The sequence below is a fragment of the Juglans regia genome, chromosome 10 (assembly GCF_001411555.2).
Source record: "Juglans regia cultivar Chandler chromosome 10, Walnut 2.0, whole genome shotgun sequence".
NCBI classification, from domain to species: domain Eukaryota; kingdom Viridiplantae; phylum Streptophyta; class Magnoliopsida; order Fagales; family Juglandaceae; genus Juglans; species Juglans regia.
Window position 1 is genome coordinate 1,449,527 of NC_049910.1, and position 15,702 is coordinate 1,465,228.

At 36.0% G+C, this 15,702-nt stretch overlaps 2 protein-coding genes across 4 annotated transcripts; both read left to right on the forward strand.

Moving 5' to 3' along the window:
- The first annotated feature begins 106 nt into the window (after window positions 1-106).
- Window positions 107-5,458, forward strand: LOC109002600 (probable serine/threonine-protein kinase PIX7). 3 transcript variants are annotated; one of them, XM_018980420.2, is made up of 6 exons: window positions 107-1,072; window positions 2,232-2,569; window positions 2,699-2,834; window positions 3,333-3,472; window positions 3,585-3,708; window positions 4,765-5,458. In XM_018980420.2, the coding sequence occupies exons 1-6, from the start codon at window positions 889-891 to the stop codon at window positions 5,280-5,282; spliced, it is 1,440 nt and encodes a 479-aa protein (XP_018835965.1). In that variant the 5' UTR covers window positions 107-888; the 3' UTR covers window positions 5,283-5,458. The 3 variants fall into 3 exon arrangements, with proteins under 3 accessions (XP_018835965.1, XP_018835967.1, XP_018835966.1); XM_018980422.2 differs by having other exon boundaries at window positions 3,333-3,427; XM_018980421.2 differs by having other exon boundaries at window positions 3,336-3,472.
- A 6,107-nt stretch (window positions 5,459-11,565) lies between these two features.
- On the forward strand, window positions 11,566-15,272 carry LOC109002599 (polyvinylalcohol dehydrogenase-like). The gene is made up of 4 exons (XM_018980419.2): window positions 11,566-12,317; window positions 12,428-12,909; window positions 13,900-14,500; window positions 14,576-15,272. The coding sequence occupies exons 1-4, from the start codon at window positions 12,228-12,230 to the stop codon at window positions 15,032-15,034; spliced, it is 1,632 nt and encodes a 543-aa protein (XP_018835964.1). The 5' UTR covers window positions 11,566-12,227; the 3' UTR covers window positions 15,035-15,272.
- Window positions 15,273-15,702: the final 430 nt, after the last annotated feature.

The window sequence follows — 15,702 nt, forward strand, 5'->3', positions numbered from 1 at the left end:
AAACTTTATTTTTAAACCACGAAAGGTTTGGGTTCATGTGATTTGGGTATTGAGCCATGGGTTTATCTCTTGGGTGTTGGGCCTGTTTTGAGCTGCCGACCGAACATCAAATTCCAACCGCATCCATCTCTCTCACAATCACAACCTCACTGACTGTTCGGCTGTTCCCTTTTCAAATTACACTTTCCCTTCTGTTTCACGCTTTCACTCCAGACATTGATACCACAGACCACATTCTCTTCCCTCGCTCCTATTCGCGCAAAATGCACGTTTCTCTTTATCCGTTCTTCCATCACTTCTAAACCATCTCTCTCTCTCTCTCTCTCTCTCTCTCTCAACTACATTCACAATGCTTGTTTCAGTTCTCTTAGCTTAGCCTCGATGCTCTTGTAGTACGTATACATGGCATTGAATGACCCTGTGTCTGTTTGGAGAGCTAAAAGTGGACCCAGAATATCGTAGTGGTTACTACATTTTTCGGTCTAAGCTGTTCAAACGTTCCATTTCCTTGTTTTCATAGCTCAAATTGAGATATTCCTTTCTTTACAGATACTGATTATTGTAGATGGTGTTTTTATTTGGTCCGCATGTACATTTCTTATCTGGGTCTCGCATTTGGACTATTGAAACATTCTAAACCCTTTTGGGTTCTTTTTATTAAAAGTTGGGTCTGCTCAAATGCGTGTTCTTGAATTTGATTATTTGATCGGTTGTTCCTTCCGGGTGTTTTTTTTTTTTTTTTGTATGGTGGGTTTTGATTGCTAGTGTTTTTTTGGTTTACTTTGATGTTATTGTGCTTGAGGGATTGTGCTAAACAAGCTTGGAGTGGTGGTGATTGGTGGAATGGGATGCCTATGAAATATAGGAGTTAGTTTAGGGATTTGAGTGATGGGATTAGGTCCTGAAGCGATTAAGGTTGGGGCTTGGGATGTGGAAAAATCGAAGGGAAGGAAGAAGAAAGAAGGAGAAGCTGAGGGTACAGGATGTTGGATTAAGTTTAGGTTCATTGGGAGCTGCATCTCTTCAAGTTCCAACGTGGATAACTCTCTAAGTGGTACTAGCACGCAATATGGTATAATTTTATTTGCTTTTAAACAATTGTTTTATCTCTACTTTGTACTGAAATGATTAATCTTGCTTTCCGGTTTTATGAAGTTGGAGAAATTAGTTGATTGTTTGAATAAGTTTGTTAGGATCACATTACATTTGAGCCTTTTGTTGACTCTGAATGTTGAAGTTCATATTAGATATTTCATTCTGTCCTTTGCTTTGAGTGCATATATTGCATTCGCATCTAACCTTTTTCATGACCTTGGATGTGCATATTATGTTACTCTATGTTACTCACGTCTAGCGATTAGATAACTCTCCAGTCGTAAGTATTTATTTGTTGGCTGCATGAACCTGTCACATTGGGGTCATTATGCAGTTGCGATGGTTGATGGATACTGACTTTATCGTGCATTAATACTGTTAGCTGATTGACATGAACACAGTTGATAACCTGTTAATAAGAATGGTTAGGAACTTACAAAAATATGACCATGTGGTCTTACTCTCACTTTCTTTTTTTAAATTCTTCTTTTTGTTGGCTCTGATAAATAATTACTTAGATGGTTGTTCGTTTTTGTTGCTTAATTAATCAATAAGGTGTAGAAACTTACAAGTACTCCACCACATGGAGTTGTTCCTGTTTATTATTTCTTATGGCATTATAATTTCATAGAACTGGCTTGCATTTTCTAGCCTATTATTCTGTCTTAAAAATTGGTACAGAAAAATTTATTCTCCAATTAATTTTCGAAAAGTATATGTTGTCTTAGGTCATTGGCGGAAAATGCCATTGCACATATTGCTAGGTTACCAAACTTGCAAAAGTATGCAGGCATGTTTGACCGCAATTCCAAACTTTATCTGTTTTACCTTCAACTACCACACTGGGTTGGTGGCTACTCCTAAAAATGCGGCATATACAGTTGTAACATGCTTGTTTCGAAATATGCATTTTGGCTACCAGCTTTTCTTGAAGCGTGATCAGTTTTTGTTGTACAAAACTACCTATGCATATGTGTGCGCGTGCGGGGGCATGGGCATTTAGAGGCATTTCTCCTTGTGGATATTGTACATTTTTTAGCCTATATGACCTCAGGAGCTGCAGATGCTTTTATGTAGCTTAGCTGGATCTTGTTAAATTAGATGCAATGATTGTGTAATTTCTGTTGGTGAATCAGCTGAAAGTAAATCTACAAATGATTCCAGCCGAGACCAACCAGTTGCTCCCGCTGTGTCATCTTCAACAACTAGCAATGAGGAAAGTATTCCATCCAATCCAATCATAGGTGAGGAATTGAAAGTTGCTTCTCAACTTCGAAAGTTCACTTATAATGAGCTCAAGTCAGCGACAAGGAGCTTTAGACCTGAGAGTCTTCTTGGAGAGGGTGGATTTGGTTGTGTATTCAAGGGTTGGATCAACGAAAATGGAACTGCTCCAGTGAGACCCGGAGCAGGGCTTACAGTTGCGGTAAAGACCCTCAACCATGATGGACTTCAAGGTCATAAAGAATGGCTGGTAAGTAAATTCATTATCAAATTTAATTACTTCCTTTGTTTGCTCTAATTATTAAGTTAATTATTTGGGCTGCTACTTACCTTCACTTCTATGACTCAAAGATGCTTTTGTTTCTTTTCGACATGGCAGGCTGAAGTTAATTATCTTGGTGACCTCCTTCACCCTAATTTGGTTAAATTAATTGGTTATTGCATTGAGGATGATCAGAGGTTACTCGTCTATGAGTTCATGCCTCGGGGAAGCTTGGAGAATCACCTCTTTAGAAGTATGAATTTCAATTAACATTCTGGGATTGCCCATCCTTCTTGCATATATTTATTTTGTGGTCTATCTATGTTGAAGTATTATTTTTAGGATGTAGTTATTCAGACATATGGATTTTTATATATTGATTTTCTAATGATAAATCCATATATTTTATTGTTTAATTATTTATTTTGTTTTTTCCTAAAAGGACAATATTTGCTTAATTCATGTGCTTTCTAACCATTATCCTGTCAATACCCCTATTTTCTTTTTGTGTTAATTTTCATTACTTAGATTATCTTATGAGTCCACCATTCTATTTACAAATATTATTAGGTGAAGCAAAGAAAATGTTAGTTGAACCTTCAGGTTTTACTGCCTTTCTTAAGGAAGCAAAGCAACTGTGTATGGAAAAGCAATGAATGTATACAATTTTAAGTCATAAATTTGGTTTTACTGAGGATGTTCTAGTTGGCAAGTTCATTCTTTGCTCTGGTTATAATTATGTTATATGCAGCAGGGCCTCTGCCTCTTCCTTGGTCTACCAGGATGAAAATTGCACTTGGTGCTGCAAATGGTCTTGCTTTTCTTCATGAGGAAGCCGAAAAGCCAGTTATATATCGAGATTTTAAAACATCTAATATCCTGTTAGATGCGGTTTGTAACTATTTTTTTTTCTTCCTCTTATTTTAAAAGGTGCGATCTACAATTCAAATTATGCAGACAATAGCTAAGTTTGTCCATGCTCATTAACTGGAACTTGCTTCAGGACTACAATGCAAAGCTTTCTGATTTTGGGCTTGCCAAGGATGGTCCAGAGGGTGATAAAACTCATGTATCTACCCGAGTGATGGGAACTTATGGTTATGCTGCCCCAGAGTATGTGATGACGGGTTAGTATGGTTAAACTTTATGCTCCTTTTCCTGTGTATTGTTTTTATTTGATTGAGTGCTGCTACTGAATTGGCATTCATGGTCTCAGTTCAAATAGTTACTGGGTGATCCAGGAAATTGCCTAAGATTTTTTCTGCGGATATTTATAGAAAGATCTCCTTGTTTCCTTTTTAGTTAATGGCATCTGGTACTTGGGTAACACTGGTATGTTATCTCTGCACACTCAATGACTGAGTCAGATATTTTCCTTTTGGATGCTTGTATGTCTCTACTTGTGGAATTATATTAACGTAATTGTTTATAATTTATATAGAAATTTTCTTTACATATAGTAACATATGCGTTATGCGTATACCCACCCACACAAACTCTAAATGATGAAAACTAATACATCTGGAGTATGGTAAAGTTTTGAAATTCAATTCAACAATTTCAGAAAATATTGGAATGAAGTTTTGAGAATATTGTTCTACGTGCTAAAGATGGTTATTTTATTTCTTTTGTGGACTTACTTAGAGCTTAATTAGTTTAAAAATTCATATTAATCTAATATTACTCGTAAAAAAGACCTTCACATTTCTTCCACATGACTGCCTCTTCTGCTAGTTTCCGCTAGTGTTTCTACCGTACCTTCAAACACATTTTGGATATTGATATTCTTAATTTTGAAAGAGAGAACGGAAGAGCTTGACTTGAACGTTCAAACAAAATAAATGAACCTGGAAATAGATGATAATAGAAGAAAAATGAGGTTTTTTGTCGGTGGAGGCTGTGAAATAAATAGGGTTCAAGTTGAAGTCACTTATGTAAAGAATGGTAAAGTTGAGGAAAAGCTAAAACATGTAACAATCTAGAAAAAGAGTTCAAAGCTTGAAGACACTTGGGGCAAAGGGAAGTATGATGATGAAAAAGATACAGATATGGAAACATAAAAATGTCTTTGGCTGAAAGTAAATCAAGCAATTGAAGTCTTTAATTTGACCTAACTAATGGTTTTAAGGGATTTGCCCGAGTCGTCAATGCCTAATAGGCTAATACTATCTGTTTTGTGTCAGGACATCTTACATCGAAGAGTGATGTCTATAGCTTTGGGGTGGTTTTGCTTGAAATGTTGACTGGCCGTAGATCCATGGACAAAAGCCGACCAAATGCAGAACATAACTTGGTGGAATGGGCACGACCACACCTTTCAGAGAGGCGGAGGTTCTATCGACTTCTAGACCCTCGGCTTGAAGGTCGCTTCTCAATTAAAGGCGCTCAAAAAGCACTTCAGTTAGCTGCCCATTGCCTTAGCCGGGACCCTAAAGCCAGACCTCTGATGAGTGAAGTTGTTGAAGCCCTAAAGCCTCTGCCCAACCTCAAGGACATGGCCAGTTCTTCATCGTACTTTCAGGCCATGCAAGCAGAGCGAATGGGTTCTTATCCAAATGCAAGAAATGGCATTAGAATGCAGACAGGGTTATCATTATCAAGGAATGGACAACCAACCAGGAGCCTCTCCATACCGAATGGTCCGCATGCTTCTCCCTATCACCATAACCATCTTCACCCGTCACCCAAACCTAGTGTTTGAAAGTCATAACATTTGAGTACCATATCATGCCTTTGCCCTTAGTGTCAGCTTTTGAGGTATGTAGTAGTCTTGCTAAACAGAAGAAACTAATCCTGGAGTGGATTTCCAATTCATTTCCGAATGTGAGTTTGTTGCATCTTCCATCGAGACTGGTGATGGATAATTCTCTTCCTTAAGCACCAGTTTTCTGTATTTAGTGAAGATATTGTTTAAATCATCATGTACATACATTGCAGACACACACACTGCAGAAAGAAGTGGTTTGGATTCAAAACTCATTTCAATTCATCTAATTTTATCATTATAATTTTTTTAAATTTTCACACAAAATATAATAAACAATTCAATATTTTCAAATATCAAAATAATAATAATATTAAAAAATAATATTTTAATAATATTATATTTTATTCTTTACTAACTATTTCAATTTATCTCTAAATCCGAACCATCCTTATAATCTTATGTAGGAGGACACGTCACTTTTGGACAAATCAGGCAGTATAAAATTAAAAAAAATTTAATTATCGTTCTTATATCAATACCTATTTTTATTTTTTATTTTAATCAATGTATGGTACGAAGATAATGAATAGAATAACCATGAAACTAAGGTGGTTAAACCACGCAGTTACACGCAACTTGTTGAACAGGACAGGAGTCAGGACTACGGAGGATTGTATCCTATGACTTTAGGTAGTTGAAGATGCTTCATTTGACAGTTTCTTCGCCAAATGAGTTGACCCATAACACAAAAAAAGCTCCAGGCCAGCGTGTGTATTTTTTTTTTACACCAACCAATAACATCTCAACAAATATGAGAATGATGTGATTTATAAAATAATATATATGTCTTGACACGATACAAATATAATCCGTTAACCTGATTTGATACTCTTCAAAATGTTCTAAAACAATTAATTACAATATAATTTCATTCACCAAATTAATGGTGCATGTCAAACTAACTCAGGACTTATTACTACAACCAAACTAAAAATATGAATAACTATTACAATTTAATTTCTTTCATACCCTATAATATATAGATATTACCTTTTAAAATACAAAAATATATTCACATATTAAATGTGTGGCGGGCCATTAACTCCAAATTAAACAAACCAAAGTATATATAGCTATATAGTTAGGCGTGTAAAATAAAATTTATAATATATAGCTATTTGTGTTCTTTTATGAAAAGTGCTACAAGTAAAGACTAAAATATTTTTACAAACAAATATATGTATATTCTTTGAGCAATGCTAGATACAGTCCCCATTTGGGGACTGCAATGCAAGTCTAGGTAATTTTATCTTTAAATTTTTTTTAAATTACAAAACTGTCCCTCCTGAAATGATGTTTTTTCTCATTTAATAAAGGGCCTGCACATGCAATTCCCAAGTGGGGACTGTAAATAGAATTTCTCATATTCTTATTACCTCATTCATCTGCATTAGGTGTAGACATTATATTCAACGCCTCTATAGGATTTTCAATCTCCCTAACAAGTTCTATACATAAAAGATAAAACAAAACAAATTAGATAAATTTACATAACATATAAATCATAAAAGATATAAAATGAAGTAAATTTGTAATTATTACATACTCATTATATGTTGTTTCTCAAAATCTTTCATCTCATCTATTAAAATCCTAAGGCTGATTAGAGTAGAAGAAAAACGAAACCAATTTTATGTATAAATGAGATCTGCAACCATAATCGAAGATAAATTATTTAAAAAAAGATCAAGTACACGACCCGTCATACTAAATACATATCAATGTAGATACCAATATACTATCAATCATGAATTTAGAAAAAAAAAATATAAATATTAAAAATAATTGGATAATTAAGAAGAAATAAATCCAACCAGCCACCCACGCAGTGATCAGAGACGTATTAATATCTTTATTTAATGGAGACAACAGCATAAAGAAGTGGACATTCAATATTACGTGTATAAATATAATGCTCTAATTTGTCAACATATTATATTCATAGCGTGCACTTGATTTTTAGAACTTGGTGCAGTGGCCCAATTAATGAGATTTTAGTGGTAACATGACCTGCTGTCCTTTATGTCAATTCACACATGATCTGTGGTGTATAGTGTTCTAGGCACCAGAATAGTATACAATATTTCAAAAGAGATTACACGTCCTACAATGTAAATGTTTGCAAAATCCAACAAATTAATTAATAAGCACAGAACATAAACACTGTAAATGTTTGCAAAATCCTACAAATCAATAAAATCATAACACTATAGACTACACTACAAATCATATTAATTACATAAAAAAAAAAAAAAAATTCAACATCTATCCATCCCAGTCGACCGTCCCGATTCTCCCAAAGGAAAATAGCCAAAGAGAACACTCAAAAGTCAGAATAGATTAAGTGGAATAAAAGCAAATAGAACAAATATAACTTAGAGCAAATAGAACACATATAACTCATTAACAAAACTATTGACTTGGAACAAAAAGAAAAAATTACATATGTGAAAACTGGAAAAGGAAGGGGACAACGAACGTACCTTAGGGATTGTGAATAATAGAGGATTATGGAAAGGGAAGGGGCTATGATGGTGGATTATGCGACGGAGGTGTTGCGATGGTGAGGCTAGAGAGGGGAGGAAAATCGAGCGAGTTGCAACAGTTAGGGTTGAGGGAGTGAGAATGGGAGGGATTCAGGGGCTCCCAAAGAAGTCATGGGATTGTGTTGAAACGGTATTGTTTGGATTCAAAATAACCCTAAACGGCGTTGTTTCAACATATGAGTTACTACACTACTCAATTTTTTTTTCTTTTTTCAGAGGCCACTAGATCATCCAATTCAACCCTAAACGACGCTTGTTTAATTAGTTAGAAGACAAATCTTTTATCTTTTAGTCTTTTTGGCACATAATTTAATAAATAAATTATTATATAACTCAGGTGAAAGTTACATAATTATTATACTTTAATTAGATAATAGATATAAATGTTAGTAATTAGTTAATGGTGATAGATTAGTTAATTGATATAATAGATTAATTAATTGATAGCATATTTGTAATTAAATAGTTAATACTTGCTCACAACTTAGGTATCTTAAAAAAATTACTTAATTACTTTAATTAAATGTAAATAATAGAGTATGTATGAATATATGATGCATTAACTATTTACATATATGACATAAATTATCACATTATTTAATATATTAAATTATAAAAAATATTTTTAAATGATATATATAGTTCGGTCCGGTCTGAAATTTGTAAACATCGAGACCGAACCAAATTTCATCGGTCCACATATTTTGGGACCGAAACCGATCGGTCCGGTCCAGTCCTAACCAAAAATTTTGATTTAGTCAATTTTGTTGGTCTAGACTAAATTATGTGCATCCCTACTCAAAACCAACTCGAAACCATTTGAGCGTGTTTTTTTGTTAAGGAGTTACCACTTAGCTCACTTGAATGGTCATGGAATGTTGTAAAAATCCCAATCTCACAACCTTGAAACTTATTTTTTCTTGGTAGGTCAAAATCTTGATGTTCTACTACATTCTTGTGATTTTGTAACCTTTTATGTTGGCTTGGGTATTTCTTTTAATTTGCAGAAAAATATGGAAATTAGGAGGTGGAGATTTTTCTCATGAGAAGTGTCCAAAGAGGGAGTTTCAAAGGAGAGAGTATTTGCTAAGAGAGAGAGAAAGAGAGAGAGAGAGAGAGAGAGAGAGAGACGGGGGGGCGAGGGGGGGGATGTGAAAAAAAATTTATCACTTGCATGCATGTGTACAATCTATTTTGCTGCAACTTTTACCTGTCAGCTTGTTATTCACGGGTGTAAAACAAGGAAACACTCCAGACCGGTCTGGAGACGCTCCCTAAGTTATAATGTCCTCAATCATTAATTAAGATATGAGTATAAAGACTGATTACAAATGATGACTAGGCCTGATCATATGTTGATAACAAAGATATAGAGAAGATTGTGACTTTTGTTTCGAGTTTACAAGTGGGTCAATTGTTTTTTTTTAAACATGAAATAAGAGATTTTATTAATGTAAGTAAATAAGTATAATCCAAGTACATAGAAAGTATATAAATAAAAATATCTAAATACAAGCGAAAATACCTAAATACAAACTAGGGACTAGAAATTAGGAAAGAGTAAAAGAAAATCATTAAAATTATCCCCATTCAATACAAATACTTTTGTCCAAAGACAGAGATCGAAAGAAAAATTCCAAGTTCTCCCAATTACGAGCGCTCTATATCCTCAAAACAATGCTCATTCTTTTTCAGCCATAGATACCATGCATATCAAACATAAAGGAATCATTTTCTAAATAGCAGCAATGCGATGACTACCCATAAATCCTTTCTAACAAGTCAAGATAAGATCCACCACTCTCTTGGACATCCCAGGCAATATCCGATCTGCTGAAAATCTCGTTCCAACAAGTCTTTGCCACCTCAAAAACAAATGATCTACCGACAAGCTATGGGTCAATTGATCATGTTAGCTATTTTTTTTTTTAATGTAGTATTAAATGATTAAAAAAATTATTCCGTATTTTTAATAGATATATAATATACAAAAAATTTTCGTAACCTCTTAACACTCCACACTCTACATTATTTTTAATTTTTATTATTTTTTTCTTTTATCAAATCTTTATTATATGAATAATGAATAGAAAATTTGAAATAATTTTAAAAAAATAAACTCAAAAAAAATTTAAAAAAATTATTAAAAATTTAAAAATTTTAAAAAAATATGAAATGTAGAGTGTGGTAAAAATTTTGTAGCAAAACTTATAATTTTAAGACTGATCAGGCCTAGTTGTGTAGCCCAAAACAGATGATGATCATCATACTTTATACCACGTATACCAACCACACACACAGATATATATATATATATATATATATATATATTTATATATAGATATAAGTATGACATGACTTCTTTCAATAATTATTCTTTTTCGTTGATCACTTGTAATACCCTACATGAAGTGGAGAGCTTAGTTAGTTTGGATGTTAAAGTATTTTTAAAACCTCACTATTAGTTGTTATTTTATTATTATTTTTATAAATATATTATTATTTTTTTATTAATATTTACAGAATATTTTAAAATATCTCACAACCCAAATGCATCCAATTGTCTATGGCCATCTGACTTCATAAGTGCAGACTTAAATGGCGCCCCTCTTAACTAATTAGGAGTTTGGATAACTAATAAACTATTAGCCTTGCGTCTTTCAAGTTGCGAGATCATATGTAGACAGTGTAGTCTTCCATGATTTATAGGCGGGAAAGTCGATTGGAATAAGATCAACGAATAGACAGTTCCGCTACGTACAGTCGCCAATTACAGTCACCGTACAGTTGGATGATGTGGATTGATGACGTGGCATTTAATTAAAAAAAAACGATAAAGAACAGAGTTCCGATTCTTGCTTCATTCTCCTGAACGATGGAAGAAGAAGTAACAACACTGCACATATAGTGTTTAATGAAAAGACATCAACCTCAATTTTTCCCATCTCTTCCCTAGTTCACTTCGTACTCTCTGTTCCTTCCCTAGGGTTTCTGACGGTATATGGGTATTTTTTTGTGAATATTTACAAATTTTAACAAACTCTTTCGACTTTCGTTTTTACAAATCCAAGTGTTCTTGTTTCTGGCTTTCGTGTATATGGGTATAGTGTTTTAGTGATTTTTTAGAAATTTAGAAATCTTCCTCTTTGTTGCGGTGTTTTGGGTGATTGTAGTGGCGAGACTTGAAGGAAGGTGGTTGGTTTTGTGAGTGATTTCTACGTTAGGTGAGTGATTTCTAGGTGACTGTAGCGGCAGGAGTTGAACAAAGGTGGTTGGGTTTCTGGGTGATTCCTGCTTGGATGAGTGATTTCTAGGTGGGAGTTGAACGAACACAACAACCAAACCACAAAAAAAAAAAGAAAAAAAATTCCTAACTTGACTCTTGCATTCACAACATGTTGATGAGAGAAACAACATAATGCAAGGTAAAAATACAGCAAACAGAAAAGACGGGAAATACATTTCAAAAGGAAAGAAAAAACATCCAAAATGATCGTACCCACAGCACAACCAAACCCACAACAAAGACTACGAATCGAGAGGTAGAGAATGAAATGAAAAAACGGTGCTTCTTCTCTTGCGTTGTTGTCTTCGCTCTAGTTTCAAGTGGTTGACTTCGTAAGTATTAAGGAAGAAAATAAAACAAGTGCACAAGCAGTCGCCCAAGAAGAAGAATGCATCAGCACATGCACAACCGAAACCAACACTCAGGCAAATATCCACATTGCAGAAGCAAGAAAACACAAGAGAGATTTTCTCTCTTACACATTCTGTCGAACAATTGATCCAACGACCACCATCGACCCATCAACTCAGGCAAATATCCACATTACAGATTTTCTCTCTTTTACACCAATTTTTTTTCTCTCTTTCTTTTGTTTTTTCCATGGCATCTGAAGACTCTTTCCCCATCTCCTCCACACAAAACCCAATGCCCACCATCAATCCATCCATTCTCAACTCTGCAACTCACTTCATCACCATGTAACGCTGCGGCTGAAGATGAAGGCGGCTGAGGGAGGGAGGGCGGCGGGTTCTAGGGGAGAGATCTTGCCGTCGAGGTTTTTTCGATGCTTCAAGCGGCTGCTGACTCGTGGTCTTCGACGGGATGTACAACTTCGTGAAAGGATTGAGAGGTAGAGAAGAAATGCAGAGAGGGCGGGACTGATGAAGAGGGAAGGAATGAAATGATAAAAATAATAATTTTGAGGGAGTCACTTACACGCCGTTTGCCCGGGTCAACCGTATATAACTTTTTTTCTATATATAAAGCCACCATCATTGCAGAAGGCCGGGCTTTAATAGCCTGGTGATATTTTGTGGAAGCAATTTCATGGCACCTCCAGGATTCTACAGCAAGCTCTTCCTCGTCCTCTGCATATTCAGTCCACTCACCTTCGGCGCCGTGAATGCAGGTTCAGATGTAAGCCTCTCTCTCTCTCTCACTCTCTCAGGCACGCACACACGCAGAAGCATTCTTCTTCTGTGACAAAAAATAATATATAAGGTTTTGCAAATGGCTACTGGTTTTAGGGGCATGGTAAGAAACACAAGGTTTCACTAGACTGGACAAACCATGGTGGAGATTTGTACAATAGAAGATATGCCAACAAGGAGACCAAGATCGGCCCTTCAACTGTCTCCAATCTACGTTTGAAGTGGGAATTTTATGCTGGAGGTGATATAACTGCAACACCAGCTGTTTTTAATGGCACCCTTTACTTCCCAAGCTGGAATGGATACATATATGCAGTTAAAGCGTCAGATGGGTCCCTTGTTTGGAAGAAAAACTTGCAGAAATTAACTGGCTTTAACAACACTGGTTTCCTTCTCAATGTCAACTCAACTGTTTCCAGATCAGCACCGACTGTTGCCGGTAACCTCATAATTTTCGGGATCTATGGCCCTGCTGTTGTCATTGCTGTCAAGCGGTCAACGGGGAAGCTTGTGTGGTCAACCCGGTTAGATAATCACAACAGAAGTTTGATTACCATGTCTGGAACCTACTACAAGGGGTTAGTAATTGTTAAGATTAGTGACTAATTATTAATAATACTTGAAATAACTTATGTTTTTCTCACTTCCCACCATAACATGAGTCTTAGCGCACTGCCATTTTGCCATGAAGATCATTTAGATTTCACTAATTTCTTAATACTAAGAATGCCAGTGGGGTTTTTTTCCCGTCACTTTCTAGGGAAAAAGAAAAACTGATCATTGCCATTTTTAATAGCGAGTAATGAAATCTAAATCCATAAGTTGGTCAATGGTGTTACTTGAAAACCAGGTGAATTAGGAAACAATTTAAAGTATAATCAAGTGGCCGTACGTCCATGGCTGCCCACGACTGCAGTAGCAGAAAGAGGACAAATACATTTTCTTAACGCCTAGTTGATGTTTTAAAATGTCAAGGCGTACATGACTGTGATCTCCAGTTGGTCACAAGATTATATTCTATTATAGTATGCAGAAGTACTGGGACAACTTGTGGGCTACTTAACAATATTGAACTAACTTGCCAAAGAAATCCATACTAAATTCTTTCCCTTTCTGGACACGAAGCCAGGTCTGACTGGCCACGAGAATACTGTCATAAAAAACATCTGTATTAGATGATATATGTAGTTGGATATTCATAAAATCTAAATGCTCAACTTTAAGTGTAGCTTCCGGGTAAAGATCCTGAATTCGATCCAAACTCTAAACTTCACTTCTCATTTAATTAAATTTATTTTTAAGGGGTTAGCTACTAGTTTTAATTGGATGATCACGTAGCATTCAGAAACTTACCGGAAAGTTGAATTCCAGTACTGTCGCATACAAAACTACAAATTCGCAGCAGCGATGATTGTTTTCATACATCGATCCCTCGTATAGCATGCAGGAAATTGTTTTCAGGATTGATGTACCAAACTAACATGATAATTTATAGTTACATTTTCTCTGTAGATCATGAGTTCTTTGTCGAGGTAGCTAGTCTCTTTTGTTTTTGTTGATTTTCACAGGGGTTTCTATGTTGGGACATCCTCACTGGAAGAAGGTGTCAGCGTGGAGCTATGCTGCACATTTCGTGGCAGCCTCTCCAAACTAGACGTCCGAACTGGTGTAATCTTGTGGCAGACCTTCATGCTGCCCAACAACTTCGGTAAAACCGGGGAGTATGCCGGAGCAGCTATTTGGGGAAGCAGCCCTTCTATTGACGTTCTCAGAAACCTGGTCTATATTGCCACCGGAAACCTATACTCTGCTCCTGCTAATGTACTTGAGTGCCAGGAGAGGGAGAATAACCAGACAGTACCTACATCTCCGGACAAGTGTATTGAGCCTGATAACCATTCAAATTCAATACTAGCCCTTGATTTGGACTCCGGAAAGATCAAATGGTATAAGCAACTAGGAGGTTATGATGTATGGTTTGGTGCATGCAACTGGCATTTAGATCCTCGATGCCCACCTGGTCCAAGTCCAGATGCTGATTTCGCTGAAGCACCAATGATGTTAAGTATATATGTCAATAGAACTAAGCATGACGTTGTTGTGGCTGTCCAAAAAAGTGGGTTTGCATGGGCTTTAGAGCGTGATCATGGAAGCCTAGTATGGTCTAAGGTAGGTTTTCTAGCTTCTTCCTGTATTACATATGATGACACGTGATCGTATAATTGGCTGACCACTCGGATATAGGAAGCTGGACCAGGAGGCCTGGGAGGAGGAGGTATGTGGGGTGCAGCAACTGATGAAAGGAGGATTTACACTAACATTGCCAACAGTCAGCACAAAAACTTCACTCTTAAACCATCCGAGAACACCACAATTTCTGGCGGATGGGTGGCAATGGAAGCTCGTAATGGCAATATCCTGTGGTCGACAGCCAATCCAAATAATGCTACAGCCCCTGGCCCTGTTACGGTGGCTAACGGTGTACTTTTTGCTGGATCCACATATCGACAAGGATCCATATATGCAATGGATGCAAAGACGGGTAAGATTCTTTGGTCAAATGACACTGGAGCCACCGTTTATGGTGGCATATCGGTGAGCAATGGATGCATTTACCTTGGCAATGGTTACAAGGTAACTCTGGGATATGTTAACAAGAATTATACGGCTGGAACCTCACTCTATTCCTACTGTGTACAATAATTTTTGCTTTCTGCCCCACAATCTGGGGAGAGAATGTCATTTATCAGTTAATATCTGATGCATGACTCACACCAACTCCCATCTCTCTTAGCTTTCTAGATTTCAAAGACTTGTTCTCTTTCTTCTTCTTGTAATTTGGATATACGTGTACTTGGTTGCACCCCTCGCTTTAATAAAATTGCATTACTTACATGGCATGATTTTTATTGAAAATAAAAGGAGACCAATGAGTTTGAAATTTACATGTTAGACCTATTTTGTATGTTGGCTTGAACTTTCCAGTGTCCAAGTTGATTGTTTTTCTAACATGTCCAATGAAACTAAAAATTTCACCTTACAATGGTAATCTTGTTCCTTGGGATTTCAAATTTTTTGTGAAGGGATGTGAAGAACTGGACTGATCTTTTGGTAAGCAAGTATAAAATCCTAGATGTTTCACATATCTTCACCCTCCCTCAACATTTCAGAGAACCCGAAGCTTTCCTAGACTGTCACAGGTTAATTGTGCAAAACTCAGACAGAGGAATCACCAAACCTTGAGCATCAGATTAACTCAGCCCATTTTGCTTCAGGCCAACAACTTTACTAAATTGAGGAGCCAAAATTTCAAAAAGGAAGATGAATATTATGAAAAGAAACTGGGAAAAATTCTAGAGCAAATAAAAGAA